General features: G+C 34.5%; 1 protein-coding gene across 4 annotated transcripts; it reads left to right on the top strand.

The window, feature by feature from the left end:
* Positions 1–4,232: 4,232 nt before the first annotated feature.
* Positions 4,233–17,770, top strand: SCCRO4 (DCN1-like protein SCCRO4). Of its 4 annotated transcripts, none has more exons than XM_085941898.1 (7): positions 4,233–4,384; positions 4,585–4,721; positions 10,962–11,125; positions 14,882–14,982; positions 15,190–15,318; positions 15,488–15,612; positions 16,787–17,770. In XM_085941898.1, exons 3-7 carry the CDS (start codon positions 11,040–11,042, stop codon positions 17,081–17,083), a joined length of 738 nt encoding a protein of 245 aa, XP_085798024.1. In that variant the 5' UTR covers positions 4,233–4,384; positions 4,585–4,721; positions 10,962–11,039; the 3' UTR covers positions 17,084–17,770. The 4 variants fall into 4 exon arrangements, with proteins under 4 accessions (XP_085798024.1, XP_085798026.1, XP_085798027.1 ...); XM_085941900.1 differs by having other exon boundaries at positions 14,885–14,982; XM_085941901.1 differs by lacking the exons at positions 4,233–4,384; positions 4,585–4,721; positions 10,962–11,125 and adding an exon at positions 14,004–14,228.
* Positions 17,771–25,028: the final 7,258 nt, after the last annotated feature.

Genomic DNA, 25,028 nt, shown 5'->3' on the forward strand with positions numbered 1-25,028 from the left:
GGTATTTCATATTATTATTGAATACCGGTATGCATAAAAAAAAACATACTTCATAGAGTCATATTATTTCCCTTGGTGCAAAATCTTGAATCTCGTCGGTGTCTTCTGGTCTTGAAACACTTTTGCTCGTTAGCGCGAGGGATGGTTTCCAATCCTGGTGTCCTAATAAATTTGAATTTACATGCGCCTGCCAATTACCTACGTGGTCGCAGCCATGATTCTGGATCGGAACCGTTTCCTCGTGTCAAGCCTATCAGGCACCATTAGCGAGGGGTGCAAGATTAGTAAATGCGCTCCCTAAAGACATAGACATTTTCAGTGATGTACTTTGCATTTTGTTTTTGAAACTTTATTTTTCTGCGTAAAATTGTATGTTTTTTGTTTTCAAAATTTTATTTTTCTGTATTAAATTGTACTTAAGTATGTTTTGCTTTAATTTGTTTTTCTGTTATTATTATTATAGTCTATATTCTCTTCTTCTCTCTTGTGGTAATATTTGTTATAATGTAAATCTCATGTTGTGTACGTCTTGAATTTAGATTTGTTATGTCCACAATGTTTTGTATTCTTAAAAAAAAATGAAAGAAGTTTCCGTCCAGAAACCGAAGGCAAGAGAAAAAAATCATTTTGTAATTCTTGCCAAATTCCGACCAAAACTATCGTCGAAACGTTTTTTCAGCTCTTCTAGTAAAATAAATCCATATTAAAACAATGCCCAGAGCTTTTCTTCGCCCAAAATAAATATTTGATGGTTTTTTTCTTGTTTCATTTTCATGGGATGATACAGTCAATTTCGGTTAGTAACGGTTAGTACGGTTAGTTTTCAATTTCCCTGCTGTTTTAATACCAAAATTAGCTAAAATGTAACCGGTATTTCCCGGTTTTCAAAATAACGGAATTGCAATCCTTAAACACTGACATCCGATGTACTGAAAAATGAATGAATTTAATCCAATGTCAAAAATCTAAGGCGGCTCTCTTGGTGCAGTGCGTAAGGCGCCTGCCTTCCACCCGAGAGTTCTGGGTTCATTTCCCGGTCAGGACACAATATTTATGTATTTTTCCTCAAAGCCTGGGTGTTTGTGATTGTTCAAAATTACCTTGCACGAAAAAGCAAGGGCATGGTTATTAATAATTCAAAATTAAAAGTAAATAATATGATGAACTGTTACTACTTATAGTGCTATGTCTTCTATTAATATAATACAACAAAATATGAAGTAGGTACTAAGTAGTAATTCTAAAAAAATATATATTTTATGGTATATACCTAATATAAAATGAGAGAATTTAGCGCAACATATTTTCTACAAAGTATACAGATTATTGAGACTAAACTCCCAAAGATTCCCATAAACTCTTAATTTTCTATCATTATACGACGCCTGGGTACTTAAACTACCGATCCGAATCTTAACAACTACGTTTTCTGAGACCTTCAAAATTCGACATTGGAAAGACTATTTTGTAATTAATCAAGGAACTATTGTACATAATTGACACTTGAATTGAACTGACAAAATTATGGCATTAGTGTTTTCTAAATTATTATGTAAATCAAATAAAAGATAATTATTATTATAAGAAGACAAAAGTTATTTAACTTGTGATAGAAGCTAGGTTTTCAGTATTTTTTTTATGTTTTACAATAATTATTATATTTAGGGGTAATAAGCAGAATTCGCAATTAATGATGTTAATAATAAATCTTGATAGTTATATAATGTTTTTATTAATGCTATTAACCCCGATAGAGCAATTTGTATAAAAATTATACCATTAATGGCTTGATGTTATTATAATACCAATGACACAACGTATAGGTATCTATTGCGATAGGCAAAAGGTTCTTTTGAAACCTTCTTTCTGGTTATTGAAAGGTTCTTTTTTATTATTTTATTATTCTCTTATGTTGTTGAACCACCTTCCCCCTTTCAGGAACGAAAAAATACAAAATATTTAGATGAATACTATTATATATATAATATATTACATATTTTTCTTCTTCATCAGGGCCTCGCGACTAAGAGTTGGCCCTTCTCCTCTCGGCATTATACGACACGCAAGGCATGTGTCAGTAGAATACCCATTACAATCATAAATTGGTGCAACCTTCTGAGACGTCCAATGTTTGCTTCAATATTAATTTAATATACCTTCGCGACAAGACAGCGCGGAAGACAAAAACGGACATTAACGATCCTAATAAGTTATTAAATAATTATGACCGTCAAGCGATGCGCATTCGATAATCACTTGTGGATATGTGAGCACCCGTAGCTTTTTTTTAGTTATATTTGCAGGCCAGATGTTTATCGCTAACCTCAAAGCGCTGAGTGTCTGAAAACTCTGAAATCTCTGAATCGTCTGAAAATACCAATTTATTGTAGAATAGATTTAAATTCAAATTCCATCAAGTACCTTTGGTTGATAGTATTAATATTGTAGAATAAGTATCTACTAATAAAATTATAACTAAACATTTTGAATTGTTTATTATTTCTAATAACAATTTACATCGAAAAATAATTAAAGAAAAAAAAATAATATTTACAGAAAATTCTGATATTCAGTCAAATAAACAAGGTAGCTTTTATGGTAGTATAATAAAACTATAAACACACAATTAGTGCTCGGCCGTAGTGGTTTGGCGGGCGCGTCTACGAACATTTCACACACGGTTATACGTTTGAGTTTCGCAAGACGCTGCCGCGCCGCGCCCGCCAAACCACTACGGCTGAGCACTTAAAATACCTTGCTACCTTCGTAATTCGAATACTTGGACAGCCTTCTCTTGTTTCTTCGTTATGCTCCAGGTTTCACACCCATAAGCCCTGTCCACATACGGGCTTTTTTCCCGTCCATTTCAGGAATAATTAGAGTATTATTACTCACTTACGTACCTACTTCACCATGTTCGATCCTGAGAAGATCACATTACGGCCTCCACAATGTGGAAATTGTACTACCAGTTTTTTTTTTACAAGAAATGGATCTTGGCCACTTGCTCAACCAATTAGGTCCGTACTCTAAACACAAATTTATAAACAATATGTGTATTTCCCAGACCCAGAATTCTAATTTAAGACCCACGATATTACAAGCCGACGCTTAAGCCGTTCGGCCATCGTGGGCGTTATAATAGTGGGAGTATTTTTATAATATTACAATATTAATGTGGAGCTCCGCACAAAGTTTATATAGGAATCCCTGTATGCACTCGCCCCACCAACCAGAACACCAAGAGAAATGCAGCGAGTGTCACTGACCGGAGAGAGAGAGAGAGAGAGAGAGAGAGCTCGGGATAGAGAGACTGGAGGACGGTTGCACAGTCGGCCATGGACCTGAATGGTCTATACTCTATAGCGCCAGATTAAGTAAGTATCTTCATAATCGCCACGGATTCAATACGGATAAATATTTTTTGACACTAATCTTCGACTTAAAAATATTTTTCTTTTTATTGTTTCGTATTTTTCCACTAGGTGCCTTTGCAACAATGCAAATGCAATAATGGGTTCGAGGCAAAGATTTTCAATTTTCTTCAGGTGAAGCTTTCTGTGATTGCCCAATTAAATCCATGAAGGCAATTTCAGTTTGATGAAAGCACCTATCATTAATTTTTGTATTAAAAATATGAATGCTAATTTCAGAGTTTGTGTGAAAATTAGTGGATCTATAATAATTTAGTATTTTTTTTTATTACCTATTAGTTATTTTTGCCACTACTTTATACGTTTTCGCTCGCAGGAAAATGTATTTGCGATATTATACATTTTATAAGAAGGTATTCTTCAATATTTTTGGTTCGAGGACTGGATGATAACATTTATTTTTACATGGCTGCAATACTTTTTACAGAGTCATCTGTTTACTGTTATCTAAAGCCTTTTTTTTTAATCTACATAACTGTGGTAGTACACTCTAGCGATGCTTAATAAAACTTTTATGTACTTTTTCATCTTATTTTGACATTTTTATTCCATAGAAATTAACTCAATAAATAATGCGAATTTAAAATGTTTCAAGATTTCAGATCTTTTCCAGCTTAACAAAAATTGAAATACCTATTGAAACTAATTGTTTTTGTTATCTAAACTATCATACATCTAGGAATATAAAAGCAATCATGTTTTGCTCCATTGTTCAAAATTCGAATTCAGATTTTGTCGCTGGCGACAGTGGCAACACCAAGCAAAGCAAAACTCATCTCTAGATACCTACTGCTACTTACTAGCATTAATTTCATCGGCTGTTCACACGCGTATCGAATTTTTCTATACTTTGGGCGTCGGTAAAAATTTGAAAAGCTCTCGGAAGCTTACTAGAACCATTAAGTGTATATAATTTAACGTTTTTACCGCAAAAGAGCCCCCGTTGACTGGTCAGTAGCCCACATTCTCATTGCAAAAAACACCCCATTTCACCCCCTTGTTTCCAAATTCATTTCACAAGCCAAAAATAATTGAATATCGATATGTCGTTTTTTATAAAATTTCGTGTGTACTTTGTTTCTTGCATATTAATTATTTCGGGCGTGAAAATTCGCAGTTTTATTCGCTAATTTTATAATATTTTTTTCAGGTTATATTTGCAGAAGTCAATTGAATCGTTCAACCCTGGATTTACATAATTACCACCGATATTTTGATGAAAGCGTCACGATAGAAGGCCAGAATCGCTTCGTCTTTTCCAACTTGATATCGAACCTGCCTCCGGTCGTATGTATCATTTTGATTGCCTCTTCCGAGATAAATCCATGTTTATTTTTGACAGCTCAAGCAATGGAAATATAATAATAATTATGACGAACTTTTAACCTTTCCCATTCGTTGTAATAGAGATTATACCCAGTATTATCGAGTAAAACCACTCATTAATATAAGACGAACAACGCCTATTCCAAATTATTAAAAGAATATTAAATTTGTCTTTCAATATGATTTAGCATTGTCATGATTGAATAAATAATCATGCAATCTAGGTATTAACATTGATAGAATCAAACCAAATCGAGCTGCCCTATGTGTGTCAGTTTAGTAATTGATAGAAATGCTTGCAAAGCTAAAATATAACATTGGTAAATTCTTGCCAACAACAGCTGAATGATTGTCTTTTGTACCTAAGGAATTATATTTTTTTTTTCTTGGAATCATCATAATTTATAATTAATATACTTAAGTACCTATTAATACTTACATGCAAAGCAATATTAAATTTAATAGGTCCAGTGCAAAAACATCTTCTTGGCTACGCTTCTAGGCGCTGTTATTTACTAAATGGGAGGAGCTTGTTAGTTTATAATGGAAGTGCGTTAATAATGGGCAGAGCATGTTAGTTCACAGTTTTAACCAGTAGCCCAGAAGATGTTTTCGCACTATAGTAAAACTACATGAAAATAAAATCATTTTCCTCTGACTAAAATGTTCATAATGCCAAGATAAGTAAACAAACTGTTGTGTATCAATGACGTCCTTAGGCAAAGTGCTGCCCTTAAGCAAACTTGGAATGCTGTCCCCTTTAATTTTTAGTTTCAAATTGTCTGTAAATTCATTAAGTACCTACTTACGTATTTTTATTTTCGGGTTTCTTGAACATACACCAAAATTGACATACCTATACACCATACTATACTGATAATCAGAGTATTTCCACGAAAACTACCTTCAAACAGAGATGGTTTTAAGCATGTGGAAGTCTGTAGAACTGGCAGGCTTGGGGGCACCATTGTAAAAATATTGTATTTGCGATAAACCTCCATTGCAATATTATGTATACCATAATAATGTCAGGATTTTTTATGCTTTGATTATTTTTAAAACTAAGATCTCAAAACTTTATAATGAAGTGATGCATCGTTTGCTTCATTTAAAACCACCATTGCTCTCAATTGTGTGAATTCATCCCTTTATAATAATGCCACCCCTATGCAACGCATGACCTGCCTGCCCCCACGGGACGTCACTGTATGAAATGTATTATATATTTACGAGTTCACTCTGGAATCAATTAATATTAATCAATCAAACAGAATTTGACCTTCAGATTATTTTTGATCTTCTGTCGATGGTGACCCAACAATGACATTAATATGGACGAAGTATCTAGAAAATAAAATGACACTCACTTTGTGTCGGGTCTGCCGGATGGCGAAATTCATATTTTAATATCAGTATCCTACGCTCAAATGAACATTCTGCCTGCAAGCGGTCTGGCGACACCGCTGGGTCTGCCCATACAAAATTTCTGACTGTCAGGTTTCGACTTCATCGTTATTATTGTGTTACAAAATGCCAATGTGCCTAGTCAAAATTTGTAAAAAAAATCTACTTAACACTCCAAGAAAGATGGGATATCACTTTTCATGTGTTAGTACGAGGGTGGGTCAATAATTCCTTAGAAAAAAGCATTAAAACAGTTTTTATTTTTGTATTTTTTTTTTTATTTCTCAACATAATCTTCTTGGAGCTCAACACACTTGGTTAGACGTTTCTCAATTTTTTTTAAACCGTCAGAAAAATAAGTTTTCGGAAGGTCCTCAAAATAAGCATTTGTCCGATCGATGACTTCTTCATTTGAAAAAAAACGTTGTCCACTTAGCCATTTTTTTAAGTTTAGGAAAAGGAAAAAGTCACTGGGGGCTAAATCTGGCGAATACGGTGGGTGGTCGACCAATTCGAACTTCAATTCTTCAATTTTAGCCATTGATCGTAAACATGTGTGAACACGGGCATTGTCCTGATGAAAGAGGATTTTTTTCCTGTTTAAATGAGGCCGTTTTTCTTCAATTTTGTTTTTTAGCTGGTCCAATAAAGATGCATAATAATCCCCTGTTATTGTTTTTCCTTTTTCCAAATAGTCAACGAAAATAATTTCACGTGCATCCCAAAATACAGTAGCCATAACCTTACCAGCTGATTTTACGGTTTTCGCCTTCTTTGGACATGGTTTGCCTTCGCAATCCACTGCTTTGACTGTTCTTTCGTCTCGGAAGTATAGTGGTGTATCCATGTTTCATCTACAGTCACAAAGCGACGAAAAAATTCATCCGGATTGCGTTGCATGAGCGACAACAGGGCTTTAGAGGCCACCACCCTATTGCGTTTATTGTCGACTGTGAGCAAACGCGGCACCCATCTTGCAGAAATATTTTTCATGCCCAATTTGTCATGTAAAATAGAAATGACGCTACCTTTTGAGATCCCTGTAACCTCAATTATCTCACTCAACTTTAATCTTCGGTCACTTAACACCATATCGTGGATTTTATTGATCATTTCTGGTGTAGTCACCTCTACAGGACGTCCTGAGCGTGGTTCATCCTTTGTTGATGTACGACCACGTTTAAATTCATTTAACCAGTTATAAATAGTTGCAAGTGAAGGAGCAGATATGCCGTGAACTAAATCCAACTCATTTTTTATTTCCTTTGCTGTTAACCCTTTTATATTAAAATGTTTAATAACAGCTCTAAACTCAATTTTCTCCATTTTTGCAAACAAGCAATTTTTTTTTTAAGTGTACGAGAAACACACAACAACCCGACCAATCTGATTGAAACTTCGCAGCATACTGAATCGGTAGTGCCGCTGCATGAAAACAAACCGCTTACAGTACTAGTCGCGCCACCTGTCGGCTTTTCTAAGGACTTATTGACCCACCCTCGTATTATTTATTATTTATAAAATGCCATTTTAAGATATTGATGAATGTTTATTCAATGCAATTGAATGACAGGAACCATTGGACAGTCAGTCGCCTGTGATTCGCTGGGCTCACTTGCGTCTAATCTCCGAGAAGTCGTAAGTAACCGAGAATCTGTTTCTAACGCAATGAGTCATGACACTAATACGCTATTACAATAAAAGTTATATTACTATAAATTCTCGAAGCTTGTATCGCATAATGGAAACGGATACGTCATATGGTCACGTGACATCTACCTATAATCTGTGAATGACTTTCATGCACAATTTCTCTTGCGCGCCGGGTATGAAGTGAGTTGTCCATTTAATACGTCATTGTGACCCAACAAACAGAAAGCTTCCTAAATGATCTGCAGATGCTTGATGACTACAGTAATTAACATTCTCATAAGTAATAATGAAAAAAGTGTAATAGTAGGTATATTATACCATAATTTTAATTAATAAGCATTATAAAAAGATGACAACACTGCTTTCCGTGAAAAATTTTAAACTATTTGACGTAAAATTGTAGACAGTTGACCCAGTGTGTAACATAATTTCAACCTAATCCATGCGCAAAACCACTTCTATATATAATGCAACTAGATCCCGGTGGCATTGAAAAATTCTAAAACAACTGACAATTTTTCTGAACTGTAACAGTGTGAGCACTCACACAAACTTTTAAGTGAACATTTTTTTTTTTTTTCGACCATGTCCGATCCTAATAGGATCATATGGGCCTCCACAGAGTAGAGGTTTGTATTAACACTTTTTTTTTACGAGAAATGGATGTCAGCCACTTGCTCAACCTATCAGGTCCATACCCTGAATCACACACAAATTGAAAAACAATATGTGTACTTGCCAGACCCAGGATTCGAACCTGAGACCCACGGCGTGATAGTCCAACGCTTATGCCGCACGGCCACCGTGGGTACATACATACATGAGTTAAAAACCTAAATGAAACCTGTGAATTGAAAAATGAAATGGTACATATAATTTTTCTACAGAAACCCCTGTTTAAAATTATAGTTACTTATCATCGCCGTCAGGAAATTCTTATATACCTAATTGCCCGTTTATACGTGCTTGGATTTACTGCTGACAGTACATATCGTTGGTGTTTTGTAAAAAGGGCGAATAAACCATTTTGGTGAAATTGAGATTTTAATGAAAAAACAATATGTACCTCACTAGCTTTGTTGTGTAAAAACGCCGAATTTTTATCTCCACAGGAAAGTAATTAAAAATGATAATCGTACCTAAGGGTGAATATCCACTTAGTATGAATAAAAAGCGAATGTGACATATTAGGCCTTTTAAAATATTATATTATAAGGACAGTATTCTTTCCAAGCTTTATTATAAACTTGTTAGACATTTATAATCATCCACAAGGTGGTTAACAAATAAATGTCAAAAGTTAAAAATCTGTATAATAGCATTTTAGTTAATTCGCCCTTTTTACAAAACACCGACGATATTATCGCTGCAATAACAAGAAAATGCAAATATATACACGTAGTATCGTGCAAGTTGTAAGACTGCATGCATGAATCAAATAAGTTCAGCAGCTTCTGAATTATCGCGCAATAGTGTGAACTTGCATGACGTATGCACATGCGCAGTAGAACGATAGTGGCGAACCTGCCGGAAATAATACGAACTGCACCACGCAGACTCATTTTCACGACCTGTCAAATAGCACCATACAATGACAACATCGCGTCTTGCTTACTCTTGAAGAATGAGATTGGAGAGACTGTCAGCACTTTTACATGTAAACATTTATTATCGCGATTGTTTAAACTACACACTATTGGTGCAAGTAAATCCATGCATGTGTACATGCTCTATGATAACCGTCAGTTGAGTAATTCTTGTCGCATGTTGTTTGTTGAATTTTATGATTCGGTTGTTCTTGTCCAATTATTTCCGTATCCAATTGATTGTTTCCCCAAAAAAATATATGCACATAACATGTGCATGTATGTAATATTATATACATATATTTTTCTTCTTCGGCCATATCCGCCCCTTAGTTGGAGCATATGGACACCATGTGGCACCTCCAAGAATCCCTGTTGTTCGCCAGTCTTCTTGCTTCATTCCAAGTCAAACCAGCATTCCGTAGCTCCGCTGTATACACTCTATTTATAGATGATATTTTCAATATCAAAAATATAATATTGTAAAGTATTTTTTTCGGCTATACATTGAAAAAAAAATTGTGTCATAAATTGAAATACGACATAATTAAAAAAGGCCATTATAGCAAAAATTGTACAATAAGCGGTCGGCTGTATAGTGAGGAATAAGTGTGTGTGGAAAATATATTTTTTAGAAATTTAATAATATCTTTCACTAGATTTTGTATGAAACTATGTATTCTATTTATGAATGGTAAAATCTGAAATATAATGAAACTAATATAACAAAATGTAAATTTTTTAAGAGATATGTGTCATTACAATGTATGCTTTAAAAGCAGCATGTTTTGGACCATGCGCATACTGTGATATTCATCTCGATCTGTTGAACCCTGCTGCGTTACATCAAGACAATGAATTATGTGCATACTTGACTATAAGTACCGACAATGCAGCGATCGCAACAAAATATTAATATTTATATTAATTAGTTTTTTTTTAAATATGGTCAGGATATATTGTTTTTATTTTTTTTACTTCATTTTCATATTTTTAATCTTACGCGTCTCGTGATAAGGTTTTGTAAGATTTTTTTTTTTGACAAATAGATGTTGGCCACTTGCTCAACCTATTTGATCCATACATCTGATAAATAACATCTGAAATGCTATGGGTTCAAACACATATTGAAAAACAACATGTGAAATTTTCCAGACTTGGTATTTGAACCCGAAACCTTTGATTTACCAAATGAACACGTTACCACTCAACCATCGCAGGCTTGTTACATAATTCTTTTGACCATGTCCGATCATATAGATCTCCACAGGGTGGAGGTGTGCATTTACAGATTTTTGTTTTTACAAGAAATGAATGTTAGCCAGTTGCTCAACCTATTAGGTCCATACTCTGACTCAAAGCACAAATTGAAAAATGAACAACCTAGGATTCTACCTGGGACCCACGACATTATAAGCTGACGTGTAGATGCGGTTCATCCTCAGCATCTATGGCACTGGTGAAAATATTTATAATATAAGTGTTCTTCTGGAGTTGACCTATGACTCATGACTTATGAGCATCAAAGAATTGACAAGAATGTTTTTATGTGTTTCAGGGTAGTGGCACGGGCATTGGAGCGGGTGAAGGAGTGAGGGAGAGGGACGGTGCGGTAGTGAGCGGTGGCGAGGGTGCGATGCCTCGCTGCAGTAAGCGGCAGCGAACCTCCACCCCCCTCCCCCCGCCTCACCCACACCACCACAAGAGATCTAGACATACCAGGTAGACCAGTAGTTTTTAATAATTAGACTCAGCTATGTTCGTTGATATACCCCGTTTACACGTGCATGGATTTACTGCTGACAGTACATATTATCGCGGCCATTACAAGAAAATGCATGTGTAAACACGTATTGTCATGCACGATTGCATGCATGAATCAAAAAGGTTCGGTAGAAACTACACCGCATAGAGACTCATTTTGATGTTAAGGTGATTCATCAGTGAAACGGCAAATAATTTTCAACCATAGGCGCGACGAAATTTTGCACTCGCTCCCATTCGGAGAGAGAATGCAGAGCTGGACATACATCACTTTGCTTCGTGATGGCGACGGCCGTAATAATTCTTAAATCGTGTAAAGATGACTTAAAACGTTACCCATTTACTTTAAAAAGAAAACATGTCAATGAATATATTATTATTGTTGCTGATAAAACAATAAACAGAACATTAAATGGACACATGTTGGATTTTTAAGACAAATTATATTTGGTTTGACATGCCTCATTTGCACCCGCGACCCGCAATCCGCGCATCGCCTAGCGACGATCTTTTTAGACCGTGTCTCAACTGAGGTATGGCCTTAACCGATTTTTACGATCTGTCAAATAGTACCATAAAATGACAACATCGCGTCTCGCTTACTCTTGAAGAGTGAGATTGGCGAGACAGTCAGCACTTTTACATGTTAACAGTTATTGTCACGATAGTTTAAAATACCCACTATTGCTGAAAATAAATCCATGCACGTGTATAGGCGCTAATATGCATAGTTCATAAACTTTTGGGAGTTGTTGGAGTTGGAGATGAGGGGTAATGACGAATTGGACCGCCTATGTACACACTGCCCATGAAATATCCAAATGAAAAAATGGATGGAATAAGATAAATGGCAGGTTTTATTAAAGTATAATTGATTTGAAAATTGTTTTATAAATTATTGCATTATTGATTTATAAATAAAACCATAACACCGACGGTTATCACCACAGAACAGATAATAAATAGGATACCAATAGGCTATATTCAATACGCCGCATGGTGAAGCAGGCTTTTGAGTGTGTGAGTGTCCTACGAAAATGAAGCACGCATTATGCACGTGCAATAGTGTGTGTAATACACCAACATTAAATGAGCGTAAATGCGTAAACCGAGAGCAGTTTTCAGTATTCGACGTTAAACGTATTCTAGACACGTGTGTAAGTTTAACCCGGATTCATCCTTACTCGAGTCGTTTACCTGCTATCGCCTTACCCGTTGTGTATTTCAGTTCCCATTATTTCCCTGGTTATCACCATGCAATGAACTTCATAAATTATGAAAAATGGGTCACAAAAAACATATTCCAAATTTACTATTTTTACCACAGTGTGGTATTAAATTCTACTCCCGCATCATCATTTAAAAGCGATATGCAAAATTGGCTACAAACTCAAAACATTCAACTTACAAATGATTTGGAGAAACCCGAATTCTATGAATTAGTGACAAAATATAAAGGAAACTAAAATATTCGTAGGATGCTAAAAAAATAGTTATACCTACAGGCCAGGTGGTTATCGCTAGACTCAAAGAGTGTAGAGTGTCTGGTTATGGGGAATGTACCCGGATAATTGTGGAAGTCGGTGGGATCTGCTAGATTTTCTTAACCCCGACCCATCCCGCCGCCTTAAAAACCAATAAAAAATTATGAATACTTTTTCGAAATAGTCTTCCAAAAAAATCTTCCAAACAATTTTTTGTGTGCGCGCTGACTACCCTCAATCTTCCATCTCGTATTAGCATTTATTTGTCAGTGACGTGCCTGAAACAGAACATGCTCAAAATTCTTTGTAACCTTACGTGTAAGCTCTGGGTGGACAGCGTTCACCGGGGCGTGAGCGGCATGCGCAACTCAAATGTATAACCAAAAAAAGACATTGTCTACGAACATTTTCACACACGGTTATACATTTGAGTTGCACACGCCTCTCACACCCCGCCGAACGCTGTCCACTCAGGCCGTACACATATTATACGATTTAAAAAACCTAATGTTTTCTTATATACTTGATTTATTCTTATTCACTTCTTATTCCTGTCATTTTGTCAGTCAATCATATTACGTCATCATACACGAAAAAGATAATTTCTTCTAGTCTACTATTAATTTGGCATGTTCCATGAGATCATACTTGAATGTCTATATATGTGCCAATATTTCACTACCACAATAAATTATTACACTGTGAATTTTATCAGAAATTTTTATATTTCGCAACAATCGTAATATTTTTTGCTCACCTACTTGACATAAAATTAGCTGTCTTCTCTAAAAATGGATTACAGAGACTGCCAACACATTCATTTCATTTGATTTCAATAATATTCATAGTACCTAAAATTGATGTTTTGAAAATGTTTTATGAATGATTTCGCACAATCCATTTCAAATGATTTCGCTAACTCAGGGTTTCCCAAACATATTCAATTCTCAGGCACCGTTAGTGCATCAAGATTTTTCCGCGACACCGAAAATCATAACGTAACTTAACAGTTGCAAAAACTGCCACCCTCATTTCTTTTCCCATTAGATTTTCACAGAATACTTGTTTTTAAAAATAAAACATATTTTTATGAAAAAATACAATTTTTATATTCGAAGGTCGGAGTAGTCATTAAATGTGTTAATATTACTCATGCAGAAAGACAGAAGTCAATTTTGATAATAAATTTATATAATTTACCTCAAAACTTTCATTGGCAATACATATGCATGTAATCTTGCTTGAGAGTTCCTGAATATTTATTTTTATCCAGCCATGCCCACGTGCTTTCGTCTTGGCAACTATTATTGTGGCAGGAGAGACACCGGCCAGATTCAATACATTTTATTTTCAGTCCTCGTATCTCTATCTCTCCACTCGCAATGACTTTCTGTTAGACATTTTCAATATCTTGCCGGAAAACTATCTGTTATTTCATTCACTCTGTGATACTTTCCAAGTGTATAATTATAATTTGTATGTGTGGTGGTTAAGTTTGTCGGTATCGTAACTCTGTTACCTACCCACTGTTTACCTGTCAACTTGAGTCTCTGTCGTTGCCAAATGGATGAAGAGGAGTGAGTCAATTTACAATTAATTTATTTCATGCAATGACATTAATATGGATTGAATCATCTGGAAAAGAAAATGACACTCACTTTATTGTCGGGTCTGCCGAATGGCATAATTGTTCTAACGCCATTACAATAAAGGTGATATTGCTATAAATTCCAGATGCTTTTTGTTGGGTCTGCCGAATGGTTCGGTTCGAACGGGTTCGCTCAAATGAACATTGACCTTAGAAACACTGCTCTAACGCCATACAATAAAGGTCATATTGCTATAAATTCCCGATGCGTGATATCCACTGATATCGCATAATGGAAATTGCGTGACGTCTACCTATACATGCGAATTTACTTGCTAGCTACTGTATTGTGTGCGTCGTCCATTAATAATGTCATTGATTTCATGGCAGTCAAATTTCTAGGTGTGAAATAATAGTAATATATGAAAAAAGAAAAATGTTAGCCTTTCAACTTGAATGCACTATTTGTGTGAACCTCGATTTAACTGATTCCCAATTACATTTCGTTCTTCTATCTGGCCCCTCAACTATTGTGACAACGTCGCCTGTAAACATTACCAATTGCAATTGACTCGGATTAATTATGTTGATTTCATTGATTGTAAAGTAGTCGAATGATGCAAGTCATGTTTTGGTTTCCAGTAGCAGAAGATATTCCAAGTCGGAGGAGACGTCGTTCAGTGTGAAGCGATGCCTCACCTGGTTCCGAGAATACACCTCGCCCGATGACCCTGATTTACTCGGTAAACCCATTTTCATTCTTATAACTGTATTCGATTGGTTTTCGACATCATACCTTTCTTTGATACGGTTCAATTGTTAAAAACTGTATCTCTAATAAAACCATCAAATTGCAACGTTTCTACTGTCTACTGACAAATATCACATATCAGTATGTCTGTCTGTGTTATAATTGTTTTGGAATAATGAAGTTTGTATTGATATTTCAGGTCCAGAGGGTATGGAGAAGTTCTGTGAAGACATCTGTGTCGAGCCAGAAAATGTAGTGATGCTAGTATTAGCTTACAAAATGGGAGCCAAACAAATGGGCTACTTCACCCAAGAAGAATGGCTTAAAGGTAATCACTTATCAATCATAAATAATGTTACCTGAAACTGAGACGATTCATTTGGTCTAGATTTTCTCTTCAGATTCTGTGCTAGGGTATCAACTTTCTTAGGCGAACTTGTCTTGTAATAGAAGAATCATCGTCGTCGATGACTGTTAAATGTGTCCTTGTTTTACAGGATTAACGGAGTTGCAGTGTGACAGCATTAGTAAAATTCAAAACAAATTGGATTACTTACGAAATTTATTAAATGATCAACACCATTTCAAAGGAATCTATAGATACGCTTATGACTTTGCCAGGGTGAGTTTTGCTTTTATCAATTTATACAGTGAAACCTCGTTAGAACATGGATAATTCGAAATTCGCCGTAAATCAACATTTTCGCCAAAAAAAGACCCTCGAACATTATTTTCACATAAAACCATACTTTTAACTCGAATTTTGACAAAAATATTCAATAAATCGTAATAACGTATTGAGGTTTTACTTTACTACACTTTATTTGTTTTCTAATGACATTTTATTTCTTTATTCTCTTCTGACATTTACACTTTTCAGAGAATATATTTTTTAATCGGATATTGATGAGAAATCTGCTGATTGACAGATAAATTATAACCGTACCATACGTGCGCCTCTTATTAAAAGCCATACTTGACCTATTTTCTGTAACACATTCTTCGTCTGATCTATGATCTGTGCTAATGCTTATTGCCCCTGATCTCCACCGCGAACGAAGCTAAGTTAGTACCAACTGAATTTAGCTTCGTTCTCATGGCAAAGGATTTGTTTCATAGTTTCATCTCCACCACAAAACGAAGAGAGCTAACTTAACAAGTGAGCGAGTTTTGAACAAAGCTAAGCTAGCCTCTACCTCCCACACTCTGATGCTATCTCATACCGGGATATGGGAATATGCTGCGGTGGCTTGCTTCGCTGAGCTCATCTTGTTTAGCTCATGCCTCTTCATTCGCGGTGGAGATCCGGCTTAAATCTCCCAACTATCTTTTTTTCCAGTATCTATATTAAATAACACTCGGGTGGTCGGGTCGGTTGTCTTCCTTCCTTAAGACATGGTCACCTCAACAGAATTGCTTTGTTTTTACATGTGAGATTGTAGAGGGGCTATGCACACAGTTCATGTATGTACCTTTCCCGCCACGGACTGTCTTAAATTTACACACATTTAACAGACTTCATTAATTTTACCATGGGGTAATTCACTCCTAAGGACTTTTGTTACGGCGAGATGGCAAGTATTATTTTCGTAGGCTTTCATTTTAGTTATCTTCAAAACAAGTCTGGACCGTAAACCGTAGTAGCATTAATATGCCAGGGTAATTTTACCGCTTACTTCTTTGGGGAGTGAAGTGTGATTCCATAATTATATTATAATATGTAATATGTGGATTTGCATAAGAATACTTGTGTAATGATTTTAGTATTAATTGTTAATTATTGTGGTGGTATACAGGATAAGGAACAACGCAGCATGGACGCCAGCACGGGCGGCATAATGCTAGCTCTGTTGCTGGGCAGAACGTGGGCGCTGCACTCGCGCTTTGCGTCCTTCCTACAGCAGTCGCGCTACCGCGTCATCAACCGCGACCAGTGGTGCAACATCCTGGAGTTCAGTCGCACGGTGCACCTGCACCTGGACAACTACGACGCGGACGGGGCGTGGCCCGTCATGCTGGACGAGTTTGTGGAGTGGCTGCGCCACGAGAGAGAACAGTCGGCCACCGGCGACCGCCCGGAGGCCGACAGCTGAAAACCACCACTTATTGAAACTGTATTTCTATTCTGAAGGATGACGGATGAATCATTTTCACAGCTCTACGTCTGATGTGCCTAACATGTCTCTTCAATAACCCGTTGTATACACACTTTTGACTATTTTGCTGGAAACTTATTCGGTACACAACAAGAAAGCTCATTTTTATTTGCCTCATCGCAGCTTGACTTCACTTCATTTCATACAATACATTCTTCAGTGTATTAAGAAATAGGTTTTTTAAGTACCATTATGTATTATCTAAGGCTTGAGTGTAAAATTACATCTGTCATGGAATTGTATTTTTTTGTTTTGCAACTGATTCAATAGATCAATTATTATTAGATTTTACACATTTGGGTATATTCACGTAAATCAAACTTTATTTTACCTTTGGAAAGAAGGGTGAAAAAACACATAACTAACTTATGTCAAAATTACATTTGTTGCAACACTGGATGACTTATATTATTGGTCACCCAGTCAATAATTGATTTCTCTTTTCGTCGTGTTCACATAATATTAATATTTTTTCCTGACATGGTTGTATACCCAGGCCATAGACGTTGCAATGGAAATTGAAAAATGCCCATATCTATGTTGGGATGGGCAATTAAACGTGTTCTAAATTAACAAAGAATGTGCACAGTTAATAAAAAAATATAAAATAAATGTTTCGTGTCGAAAGAATTAAATATATTGTATGGAAATTGCTAATAGAAGTTTATTGTCATTATTATGATCTCAAATTATCTTATTCATTAGTTTTTTTTTTAATTTTGTTATTTATTTCTTATACATCATATTCACATGATATGATTTAATTACTAAATATATTTTCACATTGTTTTGTTATAATATTATTTTCTGTTCGGCACACATCGGAGGTTCGTAAAAATGGTTCATTACGTCACTTGTGATCGTTTTTAAAATGGGAGCATCTCGAATATACTAACGCTCCGTAAAAAGATAGCAGTCAGCATGTAAATTACGTTAATCATGGTTCTCCGGATAGTATTAGAGTTTGGCCAAAAGCATTATTCTAACACAATGTGCCGTGTATCGATAAACATTGTAAGTTACGTATAAATCAAAATGTTGAATACTCAATTACACCTACAGGACCGACAATTGGAATATTCTCTGTGCTCCCGATATCAATTTGCAAAGTTCTCGTGCATAATATATTATGACTATAATTTTGGGCGACATTTAATTACTGTTCAACTGAGGGGCTGAAGACACGATAGATCCAAATCCACGGATAACCAAGCAAAGTAAATTGACTATAAAATTAATTTTACGCTTTTAAATCTTACCCCTCTTTTCTACATTCAGCAAACAACGTTTGTAAAGATTTTTCTTTATTAATAATCAAAACATTGAAATAAGAAAAGCAGCTATGAAAATAACAATATTCACACACAGGAAGGTCTTCGCATCTATTTTCACAAGGCTGCTATCGACAGCTATCGAGAGTAGTTTATCATATTTAAGTACTATAATTGTTATAATAAATAAGTCAAAACTGCCTTTCTCGCTCTAAAAGTTAACACAGAGAGAGGTGCTGTTAAAACATAGCACTTATTGTAACAGTTAACCGCATAATACATAAATATGATAAACTACCCTTGATAGCCGCCGATAGCAGCCTTGTGTATAGAATAGATGCGCTGGTTCTGAAATTGATGTTAGGAATGAAATGACTTCAAAATCACAAAAATATCTGTTGCACTTGTCATTGTTTTGTACAGTTTTTACGCTTGATCATAACTCGGCATACAAAGCAGTTCCAAATGTAAAAACTGTCTAATTAATTATACTTAGTTGTCATTTATACCCCTTAGTTCCTCAGTCCCCCAATTATCTTCAATCCTTTCCACGCAGACGGCACACCCGTTTGTGCCCTCATTATTTGGCCCCATTCGATATAATTAGCATGTTATTTAAATGCAGTAATTAAATAGTCAATAAATGCTCCGCGGTCAACAAGTTAAAGCACCAAAAACACTAAACCTATCCCGAGTACCCGGATTAATCCGTCTATCCTACGGTGTAGCAAATATAATACATGATAATATGATATTTTTTTAACCGATTTAGTTTTTGTAAATAACTACCTACCGATTAATTTAAAGTGGCATGTTAGTCGACTCTGCATTATTTAATTTAGGATTTAATTGCGCCGATGCTATTCTACCGACACATATGCTATCACCTATCTCACATTGTAATGTATGTGTTACTTTATATGTATTATTTGGAATATTGGTTTTTTGGTGATTCGGCGCTCGCCCGTGGCAACTCTGAGACTGTTATTTTATATTTTTTATATGTAAACATATTATTATGAAAGTAATCCATATATTTACATCTCTGCCAAGTGTTTGGTTTCCAGTGAACGATTCTGTGTATTCTTAGAGCTTAAATAAATTGTAGGACTGCCAATGAGAACTTTCCAATATTAATAAATTTTTAGATAAGTCAGAATATTCACAACTGCTGCCCGAGACTTGTCATACCACGCATTTCTTGTTTGCCGGTGGAACCTATTTCACTGGCAATCGAGGAAAATCCATTATTTGTATGCATGTACCAAGAGTAAAGGCTGGTAATTTTGAACATTTTTTACACCATATTATAAATGTATTTCGACAAAGCACAAAACATGAAATTTTTTGGTATATTTTTTTTTTACCGGTAATCTTTCTTTTATTAGCATCACTTTATACGTTTAGAATTGATGAGTTACAAAATATTATTGACGCAGGGGGTTCGCAGATGAGGTAACAGGAATATTATATATTTTTATTAATTAATAACATACTTTTCTAGACTTCTATCGTTAAATTTATACTCGTCATTTTATCAATGATTGACACGGAAAGTCTTTTTGTCAATATCACAATCAAACACTATGGAAAAAGTTTGTTTCTATCCCATTGTATGTGTTCACAATTGCCTCAAATGTAATTGTACTAAGTCATCCGATGTCTTGAGAAACTCATTTATTGTTTGTATAATTTGGAAAACACCTCAGATTATACCTGCTAGAAAAAATACGACTGATACCTTGGTTTAAACCACAAAAGCCGATTACCAAAATTATCACAATTTGTTAAAAGCTTCCAAGATGTAAATACTACTTGTAAATTTTGTCATAATTAGATAGGACGCAGTGGCTTAATTGGTAACGAACATTGGTGCGAATCCAGTAGGTGTGGGTTTGGGTAAGTAATCTGAGGTGTTTTCAAATTATGTATGTTTAATAAGTCCGTGATTCCTGTTGCTTCCAGTTACTGGCCTTTACTTCACATATTTTTATGAGTGGAAATCTTCAAGGTTTTTTCTTTTTGCAATACGTCTTTACCTTTTTAATGAACTGTATTTATATTTGTCTCTTATATTTTTTAACCTGATTACAATATTATTATTCTAATTTCAGCAAACTATTTATATTTCAACATGTACTAGATTTTCACTCATCTGTTTTGAATTTTTTTTTTGTCTCAGGGCTTAATAAATTTAATACATATTACATTATGTTGAAAGCATCTCGAATTTTTTCAAATTGATATCCCAGGATATTAATAATATGTGTACCTATTACCATTATTGAATAATTTCCATCTTATTTGTATGTTTTGTTATGCCATTATTTAAGAATTTGAGCATACCTTCTTGTATAATAGTTTATAATTTTCGAGAAAGTATAAAATACGTAATAAAATTATCATGTACCTACCAGAGATTAGGAGAAAACAAAAATTTATCAAAACTTCAGGTTGAAAATTAATGCATAATGTTATGTTAGTCAGTATTGTAATAAATTTAAAAGTGTAATTAATTATTCCGCCAGCCAGTGTATTTATTGAGAGTACATCTTGATGTATTCTCCGGTACATAACCAAATTTGATATGAGAATTAGTAGACATAATAAAGGTACAATTTTGTAAAAAAAAAAAACAAAAAAATATAATATGCAAAACAAAAATTGTGTTTCATTCAAAGATGTTGAAGAAACCAGAGCGTTGGAGCAGTGGAGCAATGGGATTTTACCCGGAGCAGGAGCGGAGCCAGAGCACCGAAAATTTGGAAGACTGGATGGAAAACATTGGAAATCCAATGAAAATATTATTATTGACACGAAGATGAATTCAAGCGGCGTGTCGAATCGTATCCAGTATGCCCACTACCCAAACGAGCGTCGAGAGGTTATTTTCAGTACTAAAATTAATTCTAAGTGAGAAGAAGCAGATAATGAAAGACTATTTGCTGTCGGAAATTTTGTTTAATAGAATTAATAATGAAAATGACATAATAAACCTTGCTTTAAAACTATACTTATTTTTTTAACATTTGTATACATATAATACATATTAAAACTTTGTACCCAGAGCAGAGCAACACAAAAAAGGATCCACTCCAACCATAAATCAAACCTTCCAAGAACGTCAATCTGTTGCATATGAAGAGCGCGCACATCTACCTAGCGACAGTCGCACATAACCTTCAAAACGTATAGATCAGGGATGGCGAACCTATGGCATGCGAGATGATTTTGCATGGCACGCGAATGTTTCATTTTGCAAAGTAAAGAAATTACTATAATATATATTATACCTATTTAAAAAATGTTTTTTTTTATAAAAAAGTTTTACAACTAAATATATACTTAATTTTTTTTTTTTTTTTTTTTTTTTCCGACCATGTCCGATCCTGATAGGATCATATGGGCCTCCACAGAGTGGAGGTTTGTATTGACAGATTTTGTTTTTTACGAGAAATGGATGTCAGCCACTTGCTCAACCTATTAGGTCCATACCCTGACACACACAAATTGAAAAACAATTTTTGTCGATCGATGCGCAAACGTAAACGACGAAATTCATGCATAAATAATGACAAACCACATTGTATAAAAAATAGCAGGCAAATCCTTTTGAAGATAATCGTTACATTTAATGTAAATATTATATACAGTTGCATAGGTCTGTCCTTAGGATCGGGCAATTAAAAATAAATATATTCAATCAAAAAACCTTATGAAATTAATTATCGGCAGTCATTCAAATATAATAACTGCTTGTTATTTTGACTCAAACATAATCTGTAAAAATGAAAAACTGTTTAGTGATGGAGAATATTAATATGAAAGAAGTGTGAGTAGTTCAAATTTCAAATGCTTCCACGATCTCTGGGAATTTTGAAAACAAGACAAAAATACAAATAAAAGATATGCCTTCGACTAGAAATACGGTAAAAGATAGAATATCAAGAACTCATTTTTTAATGGATTTCTTAAAAACTATTTTTATAGAAAACTTTTTTGTTCGCCATGAAAAAGTGCTTAGCACGTCAGATAGTCAAAATATTTGGGAAATTTTTCACGCGTTCGTAAAAAGGGTTCGCTATCCCTGGTATAGATATTTGGATGCGGCGAGCCTGTATAGGAATGACCAATTCGTAGGTGTCTACACACGTTCTGGTGGCATCGTCTCACCCCGGGACGCATGCAATTTATTGTCTGCTGCACCAGATGTTTTTTTCAAGCTAAAAAGTGACATTCGACCAATCTGCGGAGCTCCATTTGGCAACGTGTGTTTCGTGAATAACGTTTATGTCACATCGATGTATTCTACACATTGCAGGCGAGACGAGTTTTGATGTGAGAGCCGGCCAAGAGTTTCATAGAGATGGTCGTCATTATTATATAAAGAAAAAATATTTTTATAAGAAAGATTTACCAACTGTGTTGGACAAGCGTGTCGTGAACTATGAATACGTCTGTGATCGACCAAAAATTGCGTGTCGATCTATCTGTTGGCCATACCTGGTATATAGTATATAAGTTTGGAGGTTATAGGTGACTCGTGAGGATTTTTTGTTGTTAAGATGTATTGATAGACGATATATGAATTTTGTTAAAAATGGGATATGAACCCACAGCTTCATAGGTGAACGCTCTACGAGTACTGCACTGTGGGTGCTGCATTATAGAGCACATTTTCAAATATCAGTAGGGCGGCGGGCACCACTTATGTTTTCAAAGCAAATTTATAGTTGGACATAGATAATAAATGATATTGTTTTTATTTAATAAAACGCAATTTTTTTGTTGTACTTATTCCACTTTTAATCAATAGATTAGGACCGGTTTCGTCCGCCTCAGAGGGACATTTTTTTAAAACAATATTTATCAAACAAAATCCAAAGCGATAGAAATAATATAACAATAGGTACATAAATAATTATCCGTCCAATAATACCTTCCCAATATCAGATTAATTTAAAACTAATGAGGTTGGACATTAATATTTCATACTACGTCAGGGGCATTAAACAAATTATTTTAAATATTAACAAACCACAAAATATGAAACAATCGACATTTACAATAACATTAATATCAACAATTAATTATGATTAGTCAAAGTTTACAATAAAAAATAATAAAATAAACAATATTATCAATTGAAGTGAGATCGAACACAAAAACAAATTCAACCAAAATATGAGTCAAAATTAAATAAAAATTAAAATAATGTACAATATATAAAGTTATAACAATCCCAAATATTAAATAGGGTATAATAATGGAGAAGACACAAAATATAATTGATCATTTAACAAATTAGAATTGGGCAAAAATTTATACCTATTAATTTCTAGGATTTCCTGTTTATTCAATTTTATAGATTTCTCATGCAAATGCAGGATTTTAAAATTTTTACTGATATTAAAAGAGTGATTATTTAAACTTTGATTTCCAAAAGATGAAGATTCATTACCATTTTTGGCACAGGCTAAATGTTCTTTGATCCTAGTGTTAACAGAACGTCCCGTTTGTCCGACATATTTGGCATCACAAGAGTCACAACTTAATAGATAAATTCCACTTTGGTTAAGTTTTTCTAATCTATCTTTAGTATTCACCAGTATTGAATTCAAATTTTGTGTGTTGTAAAATGTTACATTGAAAAGATTTTTATCTATTTTTCTTGAAATATTCTCAGACACTCTTCCTAGGAAACATAATTTAACCCAGCGTTTTTTAACACTGGCTTCATCTATCACCAAGCCAGAGGTCACATTTAATAAAGCTAATTTTTTAGATTTGTTGGCCAGAATGCGATCAATCAAACGTGAGTCATAACCGTTATTAAACGCGATTTGTTTAATCGTCTTTAACTCCAAAGCAAAACTATTTTCGGACATAGGAACCATTAATAAACGATGTATAAAAGCATGGAAAACTGATAATTTATGTGAGATATGGTGTCTACAAGAGTTATTAATAATGTTATCACTGAAGGTATCCTTTCTAAAAATGCTAAATGTATGTTTGTTATTTGTAACATTGATTGTTAAATCCAAGAAGTTAATTGTACTGTACCCTAGTTCCATTGTGAATTGAATTGACTTATTAATACTATTTATGTCTTTTAAAAAATCATCCAATTGTCTTTCCGTGCCTGACCACAAAGCTAAGATATCATCTATATATCTATACCAGTAAATGATATTCCTATGTGAATTTAAATTGCTAATCTTAGATTCGACTATATCCATGAAGAAATCTGCCAAAATAGGAGATAAGGGACTACCCATTGCCAAACCATTAATTTGTCGATAGCTTCCATTAAATTTAAAGAAATTCTGGTCTATGCAACAATCAATCACATATTTTATGTCTTTTGTCAACAATGGATTAAGATTCTTCATGTCTATAAAGTCCAAGATTGCTGATTTTAAATCCATTATTGGGACACTAGTGAATAAACTCACAACATCAAATGACACGAGTTTTGCATTCACAGGTACCACAATATTTTTGATTTTATCAACTAAATATAAAGAATTCTTTATTGTAAATTTTGGTATAAAATCTAATTTATGTTTGAACAAGTTATTACCTAATTTTGCTAATTTGTATGAAGG

The sequence above is a fragment of the Rhyacophila brunnea genome, unplaced genomic scaffold, assembly GCF_057557595.1.
Source record: "Rhyacophila brunnea isolate RB1 unplaced genomic scaffold, BYU_Rbru_1.0 scaffold_14, whole genome shotgun sequence".
NCBI lineage: Eukaryota > Metazoa > Arthropoda > Insecta > Trichoptera > Rhyacophilidae > Rhyacophila > Rhyacophila brunnea.